Below are 21857 nucleotides of genomic sequence, written 5' to 3'. Positions count from 1 at the left end.
TTTATAACCCAATTTCGTTCATCCAAAGGTTCACAATTTCATCATGCATCATTCAATTCAGAGGTAAATCAATGGTTTATCACTACCCATTACATATTATCCCATAATACCCATTAAACGATGATAAACCCCCCTTACCTGAGTTAATCCGGCAAATCTCTGAGCTTCAAGCTTTCCTTCCTCTCTTCAACCCTTGTTCTCTGGCTCTCTTTGCCCTTTTCCACTTTTCAGTCTCCTTTCCTTTTCACGTGAAAATAACCCTTTTACCAAATGGGACCTTTTCTAAATTCCAACTTTTATATTTTCCAATAATTATAATAAAATAATCCAATAATAATAATCCCAATTACTTAATTAAATTAATAAATATATTATTAACTTAAATTAAATAATTATCTTATTTTTATCGGGGTGTTACAACTCTCCCCCACTAAAAGAGTTTTCGTCCTCGAAAACATACCTCAAGCGAATAACTCCGGATAAGACTCCTTCATCTGACTCTCAAGTTCCCAAGTCACATTGCCACCTGCTGGTCCTCCCCAAGCTACCTTCACCAAAGCAATCTCTTTACCCCGCAACTGCTTCAACTCTCGATCCTCAATCCTCATAGGTGATGTTTCAACAGTCAGGTTATCTCTCACCTGGACATCATCTACTTGGACTACATGCGACGGATCATGAATGTACCTCCTCAACTGAGGCACATGAAAAACCTCATGCAAATTCGCAAGTGACGGCGATAAAGCGATACGATAGGCTACCTCTCCTATCCTCTCCAAAATCTGGTAAGGACCAATAAATCGAGGTGTCAACTTCTTCGACTTCAAAGCTCGACCAACCCCAGTTATCGGAGTAACACGAAGAAACACATGATCTCCCTCTTGAAACTCAAGTGACTTCCTCCTCTTGTCGTGATAACTCTTCTGACGACTCTGAGCAATCCTCATCTTCTCCTGAATCATCTTAATCTTTTCCGTAGTCTGTTGAACAATCTCCGGTCCAACCACAACACTCTCACCGGACTCATACCAACATAAAGGTGTCCGACATCTCCTACCATACAAAGCTTCAAACGGTGCCATACCAATGCTCGAGTGAAAACTATTGTTGTAGGTAAACTCAATCAAAGGTAAATAACAATCCCAAGCACCTCCTTTTTCCAAAACACAAGCCCTCAAAAGATCCTCTAGTGACTGAATCGTCCTCTCAGTCTGACCATCATTCTGCGGATGATATGCAGAACTCAATCTCAGCTTAGTTCCCAAAGCCCTCTGCAAACCTTCCCAGAACTTCGATGTAAATCTAGGATCTCTGTCCGAAACAATACTCGACGGAATACCATGCAAACTTACAATTTTCTCAATATACAACTCAGCTAGTCTCTCCAACGGATAATCCATTCTGATCGGAATGAAATGAGCCGATTTCGTCAATCTGTCGACAATCACCCAAATAGCTTCAAAATTCTTAATTGTCCTCGGTAACCCAGAAACAAAATCCATACTGATACTATCCCACTTCCACTCTGGAATAGCCAACGGTTGCATTAGCCCAGACGGCTTCTGATGCTCAATCTTTGACTTCTGACAAGTCAAACAAGAATAAACAAAACTCGCAATTTCTCTTTTCATTCCCGGCCACCAAAATAGCTTTTTCAAATCATGATACATCTTCGTAGCCCCAGGATGAATACTCAGGCCACTACGATGTCCTTTCTCAAGAATACTCTTCTTAAGTTCGGTAACGTCCGGAATACACACCCGATTACCAAATTTCAAAACACCGTTCTCATCAACTCTGAATTCACCACCTTGACCTTGATTCACTAGAGTCAACTTATCAACCAAAAGCACATCGGATTTCTGACCCTCTCTAATCTCATCCAGAATACCACTCGTTAACTTCAACATTCCCAATTTAACACTATTGTGAGTACTCTCACACACCAAACTCAAGTCTCTAAACTGCTCAATTAGATCCAATTCCTTAACCATTAACATAGACATATGCAATGATTTCCGACTCAATGCATCAGCCACTACGTTTGCTTTACCCGGATGGTAATTCAAACCAAAGTCATAATCCTTCAGAAACTCTAACCATCTCCTCTGTCTCATATTCAGCTCTTTCTGATCAAATAAATACTTTAAACTTTTATGGTCACTAAAAACCTCAAATCTTGACCCATATAAGTAATGCCTCCATAACTTCAGAACAAATACCACAGCTGCCAACTCTAAATCGTGTGTCGGATAGTTCCTCTCATGAACCCTCAGCTGTCTCGAAGCATAGGCTATAACCTGCTTATTCTGCATCAACACACCACCCAAACCCAACAATGAAGCATCACAGTAAACCTCAAATGCTTCCGACGAACTCGGTAATATCAGAATAGGAGCAGTAGTCAACCTTCTCTTTAACTCTTGGAAACCTTCCTCACATTTTGAGTCCCAAACAAACGCTTTCCCCTTTCTAGTTAACATCGTCAACGGTAACGCCAACTTAGAAAATCCCTCAATGAACTTCCTATAATAACCTGCAAGTCCAAGAAAACTCCTTATCTCCGAAACTGACTTCGGAGCTTCCCACTTAGATACCGCTTCTATCTTAGAAGGATCAACAGCAACACCACCTCTGGAAATCACATGACCAAGAAAACTAACCTCTTCTAACCAAAATTCACACTTAGACAGTTTAGCAAATAACTTCTTTTCTCGTAGAATTCCTAACACCACTCTCACATGCTCAGCATGCTCTTCTTCAGATTTCGAATACACCAAAATATCGTCAATAAACACCACAACAAACTTGTCTAGGTACGGATGGAAAATCCTATTCATATACTCCATAAATACTCCAGGCGCATTAGTCACACCAAAAGGCATTACAGAATACTCATAATGTCCATACCTTGTTCTGAAAGCAGTCTTCTGAATATCCTCAGTTTTCACACGTATCTGATGATACCCAGATCTCAAATCTATTTTGCTGAACACACTCGCACCAACCAACTGATCCATCAAATCATCAATCCTCGGCAAAGGATACCGATTCTTGATCGTTACTTTATTCAGTTGCCTGTAGTCCACACACAACCTCATAGTACCTTCTTTCTTCTTAACTAATAACACTGGTGCACCCCACGGTGACACACTCGGACGAATAAATTTCTTATCCAACAGATCTTCCAACTGACTCTTCAATTCAGTTAACTCAACAGCAGACATACGGTACGGAGCCATCGATATCGGTCTAGTACCAGGTACCAAATCAATCGAGAACTCAACTTCACGCTCTGGCGGTAATTCATTCACTTCTTCCGGAAACACATCAGGAAAATCACACACCACAGCTAGATCGCAAATCACCAGTTTATCTTTAGCCTCCAAAGTCGCTAACAGCATAAACAACTCTGCCCCATCTACTACTGCCTCATTCACCTGCCTTGCTGATAGAAACAAACTCTTTCCTTCCCCAATCTCAGGAAAGATCACAGTCTTATCAAAACAATTGATATAGACTCGGTTACACGCCAACCAGTTCATACCCAGGATAACATCAATCTGCACTAGTGGAAGACACACTAGGTCCATCCCAAAGTCTCTACCAAAAATACTCAAAGGACAATTCAAACAAACTGAAGTAGTAGTCACTGAACCCTTCGCAGGAGTATCAATCACCATACTTCCATGCACCTCAGATATCTCTAACTTAAGTTTCACATCACAATCCAAAGATATAAAGGAATGAGTCGCACCGGTGTCAATAATAGCTACAAGAGGAAAGCCATTAATATAACACGTACCTCGGATCAAACGATCATCTGCAGAAGTCTCAGAACCCGATAAAGCAAAGACCTTGCCTCCCGACTGATTCTCCTTCTTCGGCTTAGGACACTGTGGACTGATATGACCCAACTCCCCACAGTTGAAACAAGTCACAGTCTTCAACCGGCAATCTGCAGCCAAGTGACCACCCTTGCCACACTTATAACACTTCTTCTCATTACTGGTACACTCATGGATACGATGTCCAGCCTGACCACACCTGTAACACTTAGCAGGAGCACTGGAGTCTCCCCCACTAGGCCTCTTCATCCCACTCTGTCGCTGGAAACCTTTGCCAACTGCATACGGCTTCCCACGATCATTCTGATTCTTGCCTTTCCTATCAACCCTCTGCTGATAGCTCTCTGCTCTAGCCTTGGTATCCTGTTCAAAAATCCTGCAACAGTCAACCAAATCAGAAAACACTCTAATCCGCTGATATCCAATAGCCTGCTTGATCTCGGGACGTAACCCGTTCTCAAACTTCACACATTTCGAAAATTCCCCAGTAGCCTCGTTATAGGGAGTATAATACTTCGACAACTCTGTGAACTTAGCAGCATACTCAGTAACAGACCTGTTACCCTGCTTCAATTCTAAGAACTCTATCTCTTTCTTTCCTCTGACATCCTCTGGAAAGTACTTCCTCAGGAATCTCTCTCTGAACACCGCCCAAGTGATCTCAGTATTCCCAGCAGCTTCCAACTCAGTGCGGGTAGCAACCCACCAATCATCCGCTTCCTCTGACAGCATATGCGTACCGAACCTGACCTTCTGGTTATCGGCACACTCAGTCACTCGGAAGATCCTCTCGATCTCCTTCAACCACTTCTGAGCACCATCTGGATCGTATGCTCCCTTGAACATTGGAGGATTGTTCTTCTGGAACTCACTCAGTTGACGAGCAGCTCCCATTCCCACAACATTCGGATTTCCTCCAAGTACTCCAGCTAGCATACCCAGAGCCTCAGCAATCGCAGCATCGTCTCTACCTCTTCCAGCCATCTCTATTCTGAAACCCAACAAGCTAAAACAATAAGTACTGATAGGGTTACACAACACCTATCCCGTACAGGGGAACAGAATAATTACGACTCGACTCGACCGACTATGCTCTGATACCACTAATGTAACACCCTTCTAAAATACCCCAAATATTTAATTAAAATAGCAATATGTCAATCAGAGTAATTATGCAACTAAGGGTGTCACACAATCATTTCACACCAATTTCCAAAATATCCTGTCATGCTCATTTATTTCATCAAAATAAAACATTCGCATAATACGCAGCGGATACAAACTAACAATATTCAAACCATGTAATACATTACATGTAAAGTTGTTCAACAATCAAATGAAAACATAACAAAACATCCCGTCCCGATGTTACATCTACCAGAGCATGACCCACTAAGGAAATTACACTAGACTCCAAGGACTAGCTTCTACTCAATCACTGCTCGCTACCTGAAAAATAGTTGTAAGGGTGAGTTCCTCAATCGATATAATAAGCATTATAAAACATCATGTAATGCTAAGTAATTTAACACATTAATCACCCTAATCACATCACACGTTCGGTAACGGCACATCAATTCAAATATCATACTCAATACCAATACAATTCATGCTCATACTCAATATCAACACAAACACACGTATAATATTGGAATACATCCATTCATATTATACGCCATACACATATTATGCAATGAGACTCCATGCATGCGGTACCGACTATTTGTGAACATATAGTTCACCTCACCGTCCAAATCCAGGCACGGCTACCAAGCCCACTAGTCCCACTCATTTGAGACCTAGTGACTCACTCACTAATTCCTCACCATGGGAATTAGCTACCACCCCAAGGGCCATGCTATGCACGCTAATTCACCTAGCATGCAAACATCAACAACAGTCCAAAATGACTAACTCACTAATTCCTCACCATGGGAATTAGCTACCACCATAAAGGCCACAATATGCATGCTAATCACCTAGCAATGCTAAATCATCAACCACAATTCAAGAATAGACATATGCTCACACTCTAAGCCATAAAACAGTCTATTCACAAATGCACACATAACTGATACATTCACAAGATCATGCATACCATCACACATCATCGGTATTTTATCACATAAGCATATCAGATCATGCCAAAGAACAACCACAGTATTAGCACACTCTACTAATACCTATACTACTCAAAACAACGGGAAATGATCCCTAATATATCGTACATCAGCTAAATCACATTACTCAGCTGAACAACCAAAAACTGCACAACAACAGCACAGAAAAATCACAATCCTGCCCATACGCGTACTGCCTAGTCCCATACGCGTATGGCCCATTTCTCAGCCAAATCCCATACGCGTAACACCATCTCATACGCGTATGCTACGCGTATCACTTCCCCATACGCGTACCAACAGAGACCAAACTACGTTCAAAACATCATCTTCTTCATCCATACGCGTATTGCCTAGTGCCATACGCGTACCAGACCATCTCATACGCGTATTGCCTAGTGCCATACGCGTATGACCAGATACCAGACTTCCAGATCTGCTATGGCTTTCTCTGCTACGAGATCTATCCAATCCAACCTTCCACAGTCCAATTTTACACATTATTCGTTCATATCCTCTAACACAATTCATACCCTATTCGATTTCACAAAACCTAACATTATTACATCTAATTCCCACGAATTTCCTCCATTTATAACCCAATTTCGTTCATCCAAAGGTTCACAATTTCATCATGCATCATTCAATTCAGAGGTAAATCAATGGTTTATCACTACCCATTACATATTATCCCATAATACCCATTAAACGATGATAAACCCCCCTTACCTGAGTTAATCCGGCAAATCTCTGAGCTTCAAGCTTTCCTTCCTCTCTTCAACCCTTGTTCTCTGGCTCTCTTTGCCCTTTTCCACTTTTCAGTCTCCTTTCCTTTTCACGTGAAAATAACCCTTTTACCAAATGGGACCTTTTCTAAATTCCAACTTTTATATTTTCCAATAATTATAATAAAATAATCCAATAATAATAATCCCAATTACTTAATTAAATTAATAAATATATTATTAACTTAAATTAAATAATTATCTTATTTTTATCGGGGTGTTACACCCACCGGTAGAGAGATCCATAACGAGTTATTGACTCCCTCTAAAGAATCATATTCCAACATGTTATGCTACATTATGTGCACCAAAGACGCGGTGTTTACTCTTGCGCTAGAACATGATTTAGAGATAGAAGGATTAAATGAATTCTTTATCATTCCTAAAGATATAAAGGATATGATCGTTGGAAAATGGTGGCTGAACATAGGGTTACTACAATTTTGATGCACGTAAGTATATCCTATTATAATACATCCATTATTTTGTATAGAACTAATTCCTTACATGTTTTTTGTATTTTATTTAATCATTTAGGTACATTCACCGTGTTTGTATAAAATTATATAAATAGAATACTTATGGATTGTTGGATCCAGTTAGAGTACGATTTACAAATAATTCTTCAAAAAACATTAAAGAATACTTAACATCACAGATAGTCCGGGGGGAATGTTACTTACCACCATTCCTCAATAAGTGAGTAATTTTAAAATTATGATTTCTCTGTTATAGTTAATTTTAATGTTTTACCAAATACTAATTATATATGTGTGTATTGCTCATTCAGAGAATATTATCAATTGATCATCATATCTCTTCGGACGAATATGGTAACTACACTGTGTTCATTACACTATGAACTTGACCATATGATGAAACAAATTATTACTAGGCAACTTTATGTTTACGAGACTTTTAGTAATATTTTCTTTGACTTTGTAATTATCTTAGCATGTAATATTTCTAAATAATTTTTAATATACAGGGTTGTGAAGAGACACTATCAGTTAAACAACTCTAGAAAAAAAACTCACATTTTATGAGTCCAATGTAAGTGGGTTAATTGTGACATTCACTTATATATATATATATATTCATGAAATGTGTGGTTATATATTCATGAGGTGTTTAAATTTGTAGACTAAGAAACAAGCAGAGGGATACGAGTGTGCGTATTATGTAATGAAACACATGTTCAACATCATCTCTGTCGGCATTGTTGATTCGTGAGATCCGGTATATATAATGTCATGAAATATTTTCAATAATATATTAATTTGCTATTATAATTCAAATCATGTGATATTCAATTTTTTCCACTTATTTATGTAAACGTTTAACGATAAAACATCATTCTCTCCCGAAGACTTAGTCGACATCCATAGACGTTGGGCGTTTATTTTTAATGCGTTAGTTGAACCTGTAATATATGAAAAAATAAAATAAAATTAAAAAAACAAAGTATTTAATCACAGTTATTTATACTAACTATTGTTATAGATAGAGTGCAAAATATTACAAACTATACAATCATTGGGTTTCGAACCCATGATCTTTCGCTTTATATCACAATGGTTGTATACTTTGACAATTATGATATATAGCATGCTACATAGTTTACCACAACGGTCATACGTCTGTAATGGAAAAACATCATACTTACCATTACACTTACCTAACAATGATTTGTCGGAAGGATCAAAAGACTATTTAAGTCTAATATCAAAATCAATTATACATCTAAGAATGACAATGGATATTCATGAACACGAGAAGTAGCCTCTCATTGCCCATCTCGTTAGATAAATATGATATCTGTATCCGTCTCATACACGTACGGGTATCCATGAGACAAGTGTCCATAAATTTTAAGATATTTGTGAGTATTTATGGATATTCATAAATACTATTATTTAAATAATAAAAATAAAAATAAAAAATTATAATTAACTAAATTGATTTAACCTCTTTAAAAAATTCAAAATTTTAAAAAATAAAATAATAATAATAATAATAAAATCACAATTGTTTTATTCATTCTTTTGTCACATATGTATACTAGATCCGACAAAATAATTATAATAATAATAGTTTCATATTCAACAAAATAATATTAATAATAATGATTTTATATTTAACAAAATAATAATAATAATAGTAATAATAATTTTAAATTCAACAAATTAATATTTAAGTAATTTTAATAATTATTAACTAATACAAAGACACATGATTATGTGTATCATCCGTATTCATAAATTGACATATAATAAAATATCTGTTAATTTTATTATTTTACCCATAAATATTCACGATTACGTGTTTTTTTTCATGCTTACGTACGCCTCTATAGTCACTTTAAATCTTCTAAAAATAAAACCAAACATAGAATTTAACTTGGTGTTCGAGGCACAAAGCATATTAATGAAAGCTACTTTGAGTTTCCCAAGTCTTTTTAACTCGAATGTTTTGGCCAATCTTAGCGCAATCCTTCACAAGTCTTAAGCGGGTTCATGCATCATAAATACATAATCATAACAAACTGTATATATTTTATAAAAACTCCGTATAGATTTCTTTCACCGAAAATAACACTATTTTAGGCATGTACTTAGAATATTAAATGACAGTTTATTTGTTAGTCATAATTCATTTGCAAATATATACTATATACTTTACTATAATAAAATATTTTAAAAAAAGGTTATAAGAAATGAGAATACCGAAATTCAGTTAAACAGAAAGGTTGTAGAGAGAGAGAGAGAAAGGTGATTAGTAACCACTAGTTGGCGCGAAAGCAAAGGGAAGAAGAAGAAAGAACAAGGGTTGCGAATTTACAGGGCGTGTTGAAGAATGTCTCTTCCAAGAACCACTCGATCTACATTTCACTTCCACTCGATCCACTTTCACTTCTTCTTCTCTCTTTCCTTTTTTTCTTTCTCATTTCACGCTATCGCACTTTTCATTTTCCGTTACTGTTTCTATCTATGCTCAAATCCGCCATTTCTTTCCCCTTCACTGCTCTATAATGGTAACCCTTTCGTTTTCCCCGATCTCATGAATCTGTAATGCTTCATTAATTGCGTAACATTAGAAACTTGCATCAATTTAATTCAATTCAACAAAATTGAACACGTATTGTTGTTTATAGTTAATTCATACTTTCTGATTTCCATGATATGCATGCATGTAACAAAATGATGTATGTAAAAAAAATTGTTTGCTAATTTTCTCCTTGGTTTTTGTATTATTACAAATTATTTTCTTACTGATCACTTACACTTGTGATTACTTTTAATCGACGTGTGACTATCGGTGTTGTGTTTTCGGTGTCCGTGCTTCATAGATAGATAAAAAAGGTTTGTTATCTCCATGTGCAGGGAACTCCTGTGAATATTATTGCAGGTTCTCATGTCTGGGTGGAAGATCCAGAGGTATCTTGGGTTGATGGACAGGTTTCAAAAATTACTGGACAGGATGCAGAAATTGAAGCTTCCAATGGAAAGAAAGTATGTTCTACAATTGCATTCATATTCAGATTTTGCTAACTACTAGTACTTTAATAAGATTACTGGGTTTGTGATCAATATTTTAGTTATTCATTACACCTTGGAATAAATACTAAACTGTACTGAATAGCCTAATAGTTTATATTGATTTCTTCCGTAAGTCGAGTTAATGGAATGAGAAGAGAATATACTAATGATAGGAATGATTAAATTAAACTCTACTTAGCGATCATGTTATCGTACCGGTAGCCGGTAGTTGTATCTGAACGTCAATTAGACGGAAAGAAAAAAGAAGAGGGGGAAACACTAAGAAGTACAATTATGAGATTCTTAAGGGCCGTTTTCTTCATCCTACTTGACCTTCATTGCTTCAGCTTGAGCTTCGAAGTGTTGTTAGAATCTAAGGAAAATTATCAATGTATAACTTTCATTGGACTTGCAACCTAAATTAGCTAAATCTCTGTTTTTATTGTTTTCCTCTTTATAATTTGCACTAATTGAATTACTGCAACTAGTAATTCTGTTATGTTGGTTAGGAAATAATAAACTCCTTTATACTTTTGGAATTTTTTTATTGCCTATCGTAAAAGATGCAAAATGTAATAGAAGGAAAAAGCGACTTATGAATATTTTTGCTTCTATTTTGAATATATCTAGATTGTTGCGAAGTTATCAAAAATATTACCCAAAGATATGGAAGCTCCGCCTGGGGGAGTGGATGATATGACTAAATTGTCATATTTGCATGAGCCTGGAGTCCTGGAGAACTTAAAAATTAGATATGAATTAAATGAAATATATGTAAGGCTCTATTCTCTTTACTATGATAAGTTGCAACTTGTTTTATCAGCCCTAAAAGCAGTTAACCATCTCAATTACTTTGACAGACTTATACTGGAAACATATTGATTGCAATAAATCCATTCCAAAAACTACCGCATCTTTATGATGCACACATGATGCAACAATACAAGGGAGCGCCATTTGGAGAGTTAAGCCCTCATGTATTTGCGATTGCGGATGTTGCATATAGGTATTCTAATTTTTTTCCCATAGTCCAAATTCCATTTATATCATTGAAACAAATTTTAACTTGATGATTGAATTAATACCAGAGCAATGATTAATGAAAAGAAAAGCAATTCAATTCTGGTCAGTGGGGAAAGTGGAGCTGGTAAAACTGAAACTACGAAAATGCTTATGCAATATCTTGCTTTCTTAGGTGGTAGGGCAGCCACTGAAGGACGAACAGTCGAACAACAAGTTCTTGAAGTATGATTTATATCTTTCTTCCCCTACAGCAAAATTTCATATTTCCTTCTTGAACTTCCACTCATTTGAGACTTTTGTATTGATTGATTTGAGTGCAGTCAAATCCAGTTTTGGAAGCATTTGGAAATGCCAAAACTGTCAGGAATAACAATTCCAGGCAAGTCTTCCTTACATGTCAGCAGTAAATAATCTATTGTTTATTTCTCTATGATAAACTGATATATATATAAATTAACTGATGTGAGTCTTTGTTATATATGGGCAAAAGTGGTTCATTGTGTTTCATTCTCCCTGATAGTTCGATATATAAATTAAATTTGTGTCCAATTTGTCTAATTGCATCCCCCAATTCTCTATCATAATGCCAATATTAAATGTAACAATCATTAAATTGATTGCTAGAAATCAATTTTGACAACTAGATGAAGCCTACTAAACCTTCATTCTCTTACCAAAAAATTAGTTAAAAAAATCTTCTTGGCTTTATGGTGCAGTCGTTTTGGTAAGTTTGTTGAGATCCAATTTGATAAGAGTGGAAGAATCTCAGGCGCAGCTATTCGTACGTACCTTCTTGAAAGATCTCGGGTTTGCCAAGTTAATGATCCGGAACGCAACTACCACTGCTTTTATCTTCTTTGTGCTGCACCACAGGAGGTTACACTCTGCACAATCTACTTTTTATTTATTCTTTTAATTATGTGAACTCATTACAATTTATGTTAATAGGAAATTGAGAAATACAAATTAGGACATCCTAAAACATTTCATTACCTTAATCAGTCAAAGTGCTTTGAACTGGCTGATATAAGTGATTCTCGTGAGTATCTTGCCACCAGGAGAGCTATGGATATTGTTGGAATAAGTCAAAAAGAGCAGGTTTTTCTTTTCACGAGTGTGGATTCACATTTTTCCGTGTTATAATGCAGATTTATTAGATTCTTACCTCTTTACTTTCTTCTGATGTCTCTTTTGTCAGGAAGCAATTTTCAGAGTTGTTGCTGCAATTCTTCATATTGGTAATATTGATTTTGCCAAAGGAAAGGAAGTTGATTCATCGGTTCCAAAAGATGATAAATCCAAATTTCACTTAAAAACAACTGCTGAGCTCCTCATGTATGGATCAAAGTGTATTATTACTTCAATGCCCATATGACTTCCTACTGCCTCTTAGATAATTGTCATTATTGGATTTTGTATGTTACAGGTGTGATGTAGATGGCTTGGAAGATGCATTATGTAAGCGTGTCATGGTTACCCCTGAGGAAATTATAAAACGGAGCCTTGATCCCCAAAGTGCAGCAGTCAGCAGAGATGGCTTCGCAAAAACAATTTATTCTAGGCTTTTTGACTGGTAAGATACTGAAAATGGAAACAAATCCATATTTTCTGTCCTTCATAATTCTAGTTCGATCCAAAAATACATAAGGCGAGGATCTAGAGTTCTCGTTTTGATCCCCGGTGCACTAATATGGTGGTCAACAGGTTGGTGGACAAGATTAACAATTCAATTGGACAAGATGCAACTTCTAAATCTTTGATCGGGGTCCTTGATATTTATGGTTTCGAAAGCTTTAAATCTAACAGGTAACATGTAGTTTAGAAGATGAAGCACGCCTCTTGATACCACAAGCTTGCATTACTAGAGATGTGAAAGCAGCACTGTCTCGTTTTCAATCCATTGCAACTTATTTTTCAGTTTTCATTGTCTGCAGTTTTGAACAGTTCTGCATTAATTTTACAAACGAGAAGTTGCAGCAGCATTTCAATCAGGCAAAATCTCAGGCCAGATAAGAAGTTACAGTTTGTTATGACCATTATTTTCCTGTCTAATATGTTTTTCATGGTGACTTTCAGCACGTGTTTAAAATGGAACAAGAAGAATATACGAAGGAACAGATCGATTGGAGCTACATTGAATTTGTTGACAACCAAGATGTTTTGGACCTTATTGAAAAGGTTTTCTTTCTCGTTTTGTCACTTTCCTTAAGGGCTTGAGGATTTTAATAGTTCAATTTGAGTTTAAAAGCAGTCAATTTAGATGTTCCGAAACTTAATTAAACGAATTGTTAATTCTAGTATGCTTATTGATGATTTAAATGTCGATGCTTTATATAACTATCTTATTGTTTAAATACCATCCCACATTTTATCTTATGTGACTATAAATAATGGAAAATTTATTAGTTCAATTTGAAAAAAATCAACTAAAATATTATAAAACAACTGCACAGAAGGAAGAGAAGCAGGACAAGGGATAGGGGTGAAGGTGAAAACAAACACGGTTAAGTGGTTCTATAGTTGCTTCTTTTGAACTGAACCACGAGATCCCTGTTGAGTGTATTACACAAATCTTTCATCTCTGGGTTTCAGACAAACAAAAGTTCAAAATTAAGGAACTACTGTTATTGAGTGATCTTTTCCTAGGTTGTAACTTCGTCAATTTTTTCAGTCTGCCAAAACACCATCTGTTTTCTTCCTTTCCCTTAACTTTGTCCTCCTCTACTTTCCTTACTAGTCTTACACATTGGTTTTTCCTTTTGCAGAAACCTGGAGGAATTGTTGCTCTCCTAGATGAAGCTTGGTAAAATATTGTTCCCATTAATTTATTCATTCAGAGAATGAAAATTCATAGCTTGCTAGATGATGTTTCGCTTTCTTATTTTGGCTATATGATCCTGTTTTTGCATTCTTTGAAATCTTAATCTCCTTGTTACGCATCATATCAAATTTACCAGTTCATTCTAACTTTTCCCCCTCTTGTCTTTCAGCATGTTTCCAAAGTCAACACATGAAACATTTTCAAACAAGCTTTATCAAACATTTAAGAGTCACAAGCGCTTTATTAAACCAAAATTGTCTCGAACAGATTTCACTATTGCACATTATGCAGGCGAGGTATGACTTATTCTCATAGCATCAGCTTCAGCAAAAATGAGACATCTTAGGCCTATCCATTTCTACTGTCGTAAATGTGCAGGTGCAGTACCAGTCTGACCAATTTTTAGATAAAAACAAGGATTATGTGGTTCCTGAACATCAAGATTTATTGGGTTCTTCCAAATGTCCTTTTGTAGCGGGCCTTTTTCCTCAACTTCCAGATGAGACATCAAAATCTTCTAAGTTTTCTTCTATTGGTTCTCGTTTTAAGGTATCATTCTTTTTCTAATCTTTACTTTTAAGCATGTGGACTGTCACAAGTAACAATGAACTTCTTGCTTCAACATGTACCCGTGTCATAGCTTACAAAACTAGACTGTACCCATACTATCGTGAAGCTAACAAACCATGTTTTCATATACTGAATTGTGCAGCTGCAACTACAGCAACTAATGGAGACATTAAACTCAACGGAGCCTCATTATGTTAGATGCGTGAAACCAAACAACCTCCTCAAGCCAGCAGTTTTTGAGAATGTCAATATTATGCAACAACTTCGCTGTGGTGTGAGTATACTTTGATGATCCTCCTTCCATTCTTAGGATGATAGCATATACAAAAGTATGACCACAGTCTCCATGTTTTCAGCCTTTTCTCAGTTGTCTTTAATGCTTTATCATACAGGGTGTTTTAGAGGCGATCAGGATTAGTTGTGCTGGGTACCCAACTCGTCGTGCTTTCTTTGAGTTTATAAATCGATTTTCCATCCTTGCTCCAGAGGTCACAGAAGCACAGTAAGAACTCTTTTATTCACTTTTGAAGCCATGGAGAAAGTTTTGGCTTTATGTTCTCAAACATTTTCCACCCAACTGATCTGCTATATTGTTTCACCTTTGGGCAGAAATGATGAGAAGTCTGTTTGTCATAAGATTCTAGAAAAGATGGGGCTTAAAGGATATCAGGTACTTCAAATAATTATTTGCTCGTGTTCTTGTTTAAGTATCTTGAAATCTTAGCGTTAACAACAACAACAACAACCATAATTCATGGATTTTACATCATTAATATAGCTTTTATTTGCCTTCAAAATTTTATGCTAGTAAGGATATTTTATGATCATTTAACATGCATATATGTATATATTATGCTTCACTAACATTCATGACCAAAATCGTTTGATTGGCTGTCCATTTTGTAGATTGGAAAAACAAAGGTATTTCTAAGAGCAGGTCAGATGGCTGAACTAGATGCTCGGAGAGCTCAAGTTCTAAGTATAGCTGCAAAAACTATCCAACGGCGTGTACGAACCTATCAGGCTCGGAGACATTATCTTGCATTACGAAAGAAAACCATATACGTGCAGTCTCTGTGGAGAGGTGAAGTATTTTAAAAATGATAAACGAAATAGCCTAAATCATATGTTTGGATAGGTGCAATATTGTATGAACTCCTTAAATAAAATTAGGTCTCTCAGTTCTGTAGGAAATCTCGCTGCTTGATCAGTCTCCTTTCTTTTTACATATTTTTCAATTTCACACGCATAATATGTTCTATAGGAAGACTTGCATGCAAACTTTATCAGAACATGAGAAGGGAGGATGCTGCTGTGAAAATTCAGAAGCACGTACGCAGATATGAATCAAGGAAAGCCTACAGTAAACTCCATGCATCAGTGCTTACTTTGCAAACGGCTTTGAGGGCAATCGCTGCCCGTAAGGACTTCACTTATAAGAAAAAGACTAAAGCTGCCACCATTATTCAGGTTATAGTTGACTCTTGTAGAATTAGGACTGTTGGCCAAGGACATAAGTATTCAATATTTAAATTTTCTCTAAAATATTTCAGGCTCGCTGGCGGTGCCATAGGGCTTTCTCATATTTTAAGAGGCTGAAGAAAGGTTCAATTGTGACACAATGCCGATGGAGGGGGCGTGTAGCCAGAAAAGAACTTAGGAGCCTGAAAATGGTAAGCAATGCATCCAGCCAAAGGAAAAACAACAGAAGAAAATAAAAGTCATCCTCTAATGGCTAATATGAAATTGGATTTAACTTTTCAATAATTGGATTTGACTAATCTGAAATTGGATTTGACTAATCTGAAATTGGATTTAACTTTTCAACAATTGGATCCAAAAGCTTTATTTTCTGTCTTTATTTTCTAGTTGCTATAATGTAAAACATGTTAGGTAGATGCACAATAAATCTTCTATGCAAACAACAAAAAATCATATCCTAATCACAGGAACTTGAACTGAAAGTCATCGCACAATTTTTTTTCATTCTTTTTGGTGGTTATATGGATAATCAAATTGTACCAATTAAGCTGCTCCTATACGACTCATTGTTTAATATTTAAGCAGCACTGGCCTCACTTTTTCTTGTTCCTGATTTTTGCGTTTCTTGTTCTCTCAACTCTCAGTTGATATATGTTTCCATGTGCTACAGGCTTCAAGAGAAACTGGTGCTCTTAAAGAAGCAAAGGATAAGCTTGAAAAACGAGTGGAGGAACTCACATGGCGCCTCCAACTAGAAAAAAGTTTAAGGGTGAGATATATGTTTTGCGGTCAGATAAAATATGGAGGATGTTATTCGTCTGATATTTTTCACAATCATGAGTTTTGTAAAATTGCACAAGTGGAGAATAAAAAAGAAGGCAGAATAAAAGATCAATCTATGCAAGTGACCAGGTATCCTTTATTTAAGCTCTAAAGAAACTATATGGAATTCTGCAGACCAATCTAGAAGAATCCAAAGCACAAGAGATAGCGAAGCTGCAGAATTCCCTGCAAGATCTGCAGAGCAAATCTGATGAAACCAATGCCATGCTTGTAAAGGAGCGCGAGAATGCAAAGAAATCTATTGAAGAAGCACCTCCTGTTATTAAAGAGACGCAGGTTATTGTTGAAGACACACAGAAGGTTGAATCACTAACAGCAGAAGTTGAGAGTTTAAAGGTAAGAAAGCTTAGAATTAATACTAGACAGTTATGTCAAGATATTCACAATGAATGAAAAATTGAAAACAGCACAGCTAATGTCAATAATCAATCATCCTAGAAGCTTAAGTTGTTAGGAAAAGGCATGATAGAAAATTTATCAGACAGACTACAGTACAAAGGGATTATAAAATGATTAAATGTTTAAGCATATATCTTTTATTGGTTTAGCACAAACTCACTGAGTAGTGTGATATTTTTTTCAAGTATTTAGTGGTACACTCAAGTTCTTTTGAGGTGTATAGTGGTCATCTTGTCTATATGATATTGCCTTGGCTTTATCTTCTTACAGACCTCACTAGAGGCGGAGAAACAGAAAGGTGATGATTTTGAAAGGAAATATAATGAAGCCCAAGCTTTAAGTGAAGAAAGGGGTCAAAAATTAGAAGACACAGAAAAGAAGGGTCGTCAGCTCCAAGAATCACTGACCAGGTAATATTTAAAAATGAGCCACAACCCTGCTGTTTCTTTTATCCCGTGCTGACCAATGCCGATCAAAACTTAAGATGATGGATTGGAATGTATGTGTAACTGATTCATGATTTGGAATCTTTCAAACTTCGTGAGTACCTAAAATCTTGCTCCAGATATTTGCGTACTCATGAGAAGTATGATAATGCTATTGGCTAACTGATCAGACATTATTTTTCTTTATTTCTCTCCTTCACTAAGTAGCAATGATGACGACGGCCACAATTATTGAATTTATATCTAATTTTCTAGTTAAAAATTAATATCATATCACTCATATCTACCCTTAATTCGGTGAGGTGTATGACCAAAATTTTGCATTCCGATGATTAGGCTAGAAGAGAAGATTAGTAATTTAGAATCAGAGAATCAAGTTCTACGTCAACAAGCTGTTTCCATGGCACCTAATAAGTTCCTCTCAGGACGCTCCAGATCAATTATTCAGGTACTCCTTGTAGTAAATGTTATATACATGATAATATGAATGTTAAAGATGGTTTATAAGATTTTCTTATCTCCATTGATAGAGAGTTGACAGTGGACATATTGGAGCGGATGCAAAGCCGCCACATTTGGTAACAAAAATTATTTTAAATTATGGTTACTTGTATTGGATATGTTTATGGGGACTTGACTTTTTTTTCACTTGAAAAACTTTTCAGGATATGCATAGCTCATCAATGAACCAGAGGGAATCCGCTGAGGTGGAGGATAAACCACAGAAGTCACTGAATGAAAAACAACAAGAGAATCAAGAGTTGCTCATTAGATGTATTGCACAACATCTAGGCTTTGCTGGGAATAGACCAATTGCTGCCTGTATCATATACAAGTGCCTCTTGCACTGGAGATCATTTGAAGTTGAGCGTACCAGCGTGTTTGATCGTATAATTCAAACTATAGGCCATGCAATTGAGGTTTAAATGCTCAACTTTCATGCGATAGTTCTTTTTGCTTCTCACACACTTTTCTTAACAAATTTATTTTCACTAATTTTCTTTTGGACTTCAGACCCAGGAAAACAACAATGTCTTGGCTTATTGGTTATCCAATGCTTCTACACTTCTCTTGTTGCTCCAGCGCACACTTAAGGCGAGTGGTGCTGCTGGAATGGCCCCTCAGCGCCGCCGTTCTTCTTCAGCAACCCTGTTTGGGAGAATGACTCAAGTAAATATAACTTCTAACTTGAAACGGATTAATTCCTATTGAGAAATTTTCCTTCTTCAGGCAAGTATAGTCTTTCATTCATCCTTGTTACAGAGTTTCCGTGGAGCTCCAGCAGGAGTCAATCTTTCTTTGATCAATGGTAGCAATAGTGGAGGAGTAGATACATTAAGACAGGTTGAGGCCAAGTACCCAGCTCTGCTTTTCAAACAGCAGCTGACAGCTTATGTGGAAAAGATCTATGGAATGATTCGTGATAACTTGAAGAAAGAAATTTCTCCCTTGCTTGGATTGTGCATCCAGGTACAACAATTTCTTCGTTTGAATGGTTTCATAAATTTGTAAAGCTTACGTTGCCTTTCAAATTCAATGATTTAACATGTAACTGTTTGAATATAATGAGATAGGCACCAAGAACATCCAGAGCGAGCTTGGTTAAGGGATCATCACGTTCAGTTGCAAACACTGAAGCGCAAAAAGCCTTGATTGCTCACTGGCAGGGGATAGTCAAGAGCCTTGGGAACTTCTTAAATACTTTGAAAGAAAATAACGTTAGTGGAACCTTCTGTTTCTGCATGAATTCTCTCACTTTTTAGTGCTTTCTTATAACTACTTTTGCCCCTTTTTAATTTCAAATATGAATAAAGGTGATCTATTTTGATCATTAAAACAAGGAGGCCTGTGTAAATTTGAGAGCAAGAAGGGAAGTTTGCATAATTTTGTTATACCGTAGAGAGGTTTATATGTTTTATCTTTCATTATTTTATTTGCATTTTTCTTTGGTAACTTGTTATGTTTGCATTTACTTCATGTTGGTTGAGTTAAATATATGTTTTTAATTAGTCCCATTCTGCTTCATTTTGACAGGTCCCCCCATTTTTGGTTCGCAAGGTGTTCACTCAAATTTTTTCTTTCATCAATGTCCAACTCTTTAATAGGTTTGCTTTATCCCACTTTCCATATTTTGGGATTGTTTTCTGTTCTGCGAATCAAATTTACCATCTTACATTTTCATTTTTCTTATAGTCTTCTCTTAAGACGGGAGTGTTGCTCATTTAGTAATGGAGAATATGTGAAAGCTGGTTTGGCTGAATTGGAGCATTGGTGTTACAAGGCAACAGATGAGGTGCAATACTACACTACTATTAATTTTGCAGATCTTTCAATTATGTATAAATACATATACATACTAACACCCCGCTCCCGGCAAAAAAAAATTGCAGTATGCAGGTCCAGCCTGGGATGAGCTCAAACATATTAGGCAAGCTATTGGATTTCTGGTATCTATCTATCTATCTGCAATCTGCATGGTACTTATTCAAATGGACAGAGTAAACTATTAAACTGATATTTCCTTCATTTAATTTAGGTCATACATCAAAAACCAAAGAAAACGTTGGATGAAATAAGTCATGACCTGTGTCCAGTAAGTGAAAGCAATCTTACTTCTTTTCTTGCTTTTACTTTTCCAAATACCTACCAGTGTCAGTTCCTTGTTCACAGGTCCTCAGTATACAGCAGCTATATCGAATTAGTACCATGTACTGGGATGACAAGTACGGCACACATAGTGTGTCCCCTGATGTAAGTTTTCAAAGTAAACCATTACTCAAACTACGTTTAAAGCCATCTATGCCAGAAAGCAGTAGGATAGCTTCATATTGAAAAAATATATGTTGAGCTTTGACATATCAATGTTTTCATCTAGGTAATATCCAATATGCGAGTGTTGATGACTGAGGATTCAAATAATGCAGTTAGTAATTCTTTCCTGTTGGATGATGATTCAAGGTAAGCCTTCATCCATGTAAATACTAGTTGCTTAGGTTATCCTTGTTTTATAAACTCACATTAAAGTAATTATTTCCTCTTTGTTACACATGCTTCACATTAAATTTATTCTTTCCTCTTTGTTACACATGCTACGAGTTGTTAAGAACTGAATGTATATTTGACTTTTCATTTGCAGTATTCCGTTTTCTGTTGATGACATATCAAAGTCAAAGGAACAGATAGATATATCTGATATAGAGCCCCCACCATTAATTCGTGAGAACTCTGGCTTTAGTTTCTTGTTGCCACGCCCAGACTGACAGCTTTCGTTGTGGATTTGATCCACTGTACTTACCTTTGTCCAGATATCAGCTCAGCTCACATTCAGTTTCATGTTATTATTCTTACCTTTGTCCAGATATCAGCTCAGCTCACATTCAGTTACATGTTTTTGTTTTACATCAGAAAGAAGATTGTATTTAACATAAATTTTATTTCTCAATAGCTTGAAAAGAGATGGCATAGTGCAGATTTTACGGTGCAGAAACTAGCCTTTTAGACGGGAGTAAAAAGTAAAACAGATTGCCTTTCTCCATGTAATTGTTACCATCTTTTCATTTGAGTTTCTCCCTCTAGGCACCTTGTTTTGCTTAGGATACAAGATTTTGTACCTAGGAATTTTTGCAAAATATACAGCAATGAACACAACTTGTGTCGGCCAAAAACATTATTTAGCTGGACTTCTTAGAATCAGCTATTCACTTCATTCTATTTCCATTACTTGTGTCTTGGCAATTTTAACCTCTGATATGACAAATGAAGTTTCGTTTCTGTATGGAATTAGGATATGTGTGAACATCCGAGGTTTCTACTGTATTTCAGATTCTTTTTTTAATTTGCAGAACGTTGTATTTCAAGTTCCAGTCATGCTTAAAAGAATCATTTAAGTCAAAAATAACAGTTTTATATTAGAAACAACCATTTCTAAACTTCTAAATGGTTGAATACACCAACAAAACATTTCTATATTTAATTTCTTTA

General features: G+C 36.2%; 1 protein-coding gene across 1 annotated transcript; it reads left to right on the top strand.

Annotated features, from left to right (window-relative positions):
- The first annotated feature begins 9484 nt into the window (after nt 1-9484).
- On the top strand, nt 9485-21343 carry LOC127132217 (myosin-11). Its single transcript, XM_051061121.1, has 38 exons — nt 9485-9787; nt 10137-10265; nt 10923-11066; nt 11153-11298; nt 11381-11537; nt 11636-11694; nt 12032-12191; nt 12264-12413; nt 12514-12650; nt 12742-12888; nt 13020-13121; nt 13250-13307; nt 13392-13493; nt 14081-14118; nt 14306-14432; nt 14515-14685; nt 14849-14980; nt 15099-15208; nt 15316-15376; nt 15613-15790; nt 15971-16176; nt 16260-16379; nt 16859-16957; nt 17146-17367; nt 17701-17840; nt 18213-18324; nt 18407-18454; nt 18542-18796; nt 18891-19046; nt 19140-19346; nt 19451-19594; nt 19911-19981; nt 20070-20169; nt 20267-20323; nt 20413-20469; nt 20547-20627; nt 20752-20834; nt 21013-21343. Exons 1-38 carry the CDS (start codon nt 9785-9787, stop codon nt 21134-21136), a joined length of 4593 nt encoding a protein of 1530 aa, XP_050917078.1. The 5' UTR covers nt 9485-9784; the 3' UTR covers nt 21137-21343.
- The last annotated feature ends 514 nt before the right edge of the window (nt 21344-21857 follow it).

Source organism: Lathyrus oleraceus, chromosome 3 (assembly GCF_024323335.1).
Source record: "Lathyrus oleraceus cultivar Zhongwan6 chromosome 3, CAAS_Psat_ZW6_1.0, whole genome shotgun sequence".
NCBI classification, from domain to species: Eukaryota; Viridiplantae; Streptophyta; class Magnoliopsida; order Fabales; family Fabaceae; genus Lathyrus; species Lathyrus oleraceus.
Note: the sequence above shows the minus strand (reverse complement) of the source record. Positions and strands in the feature narration are given on the sequence as shown.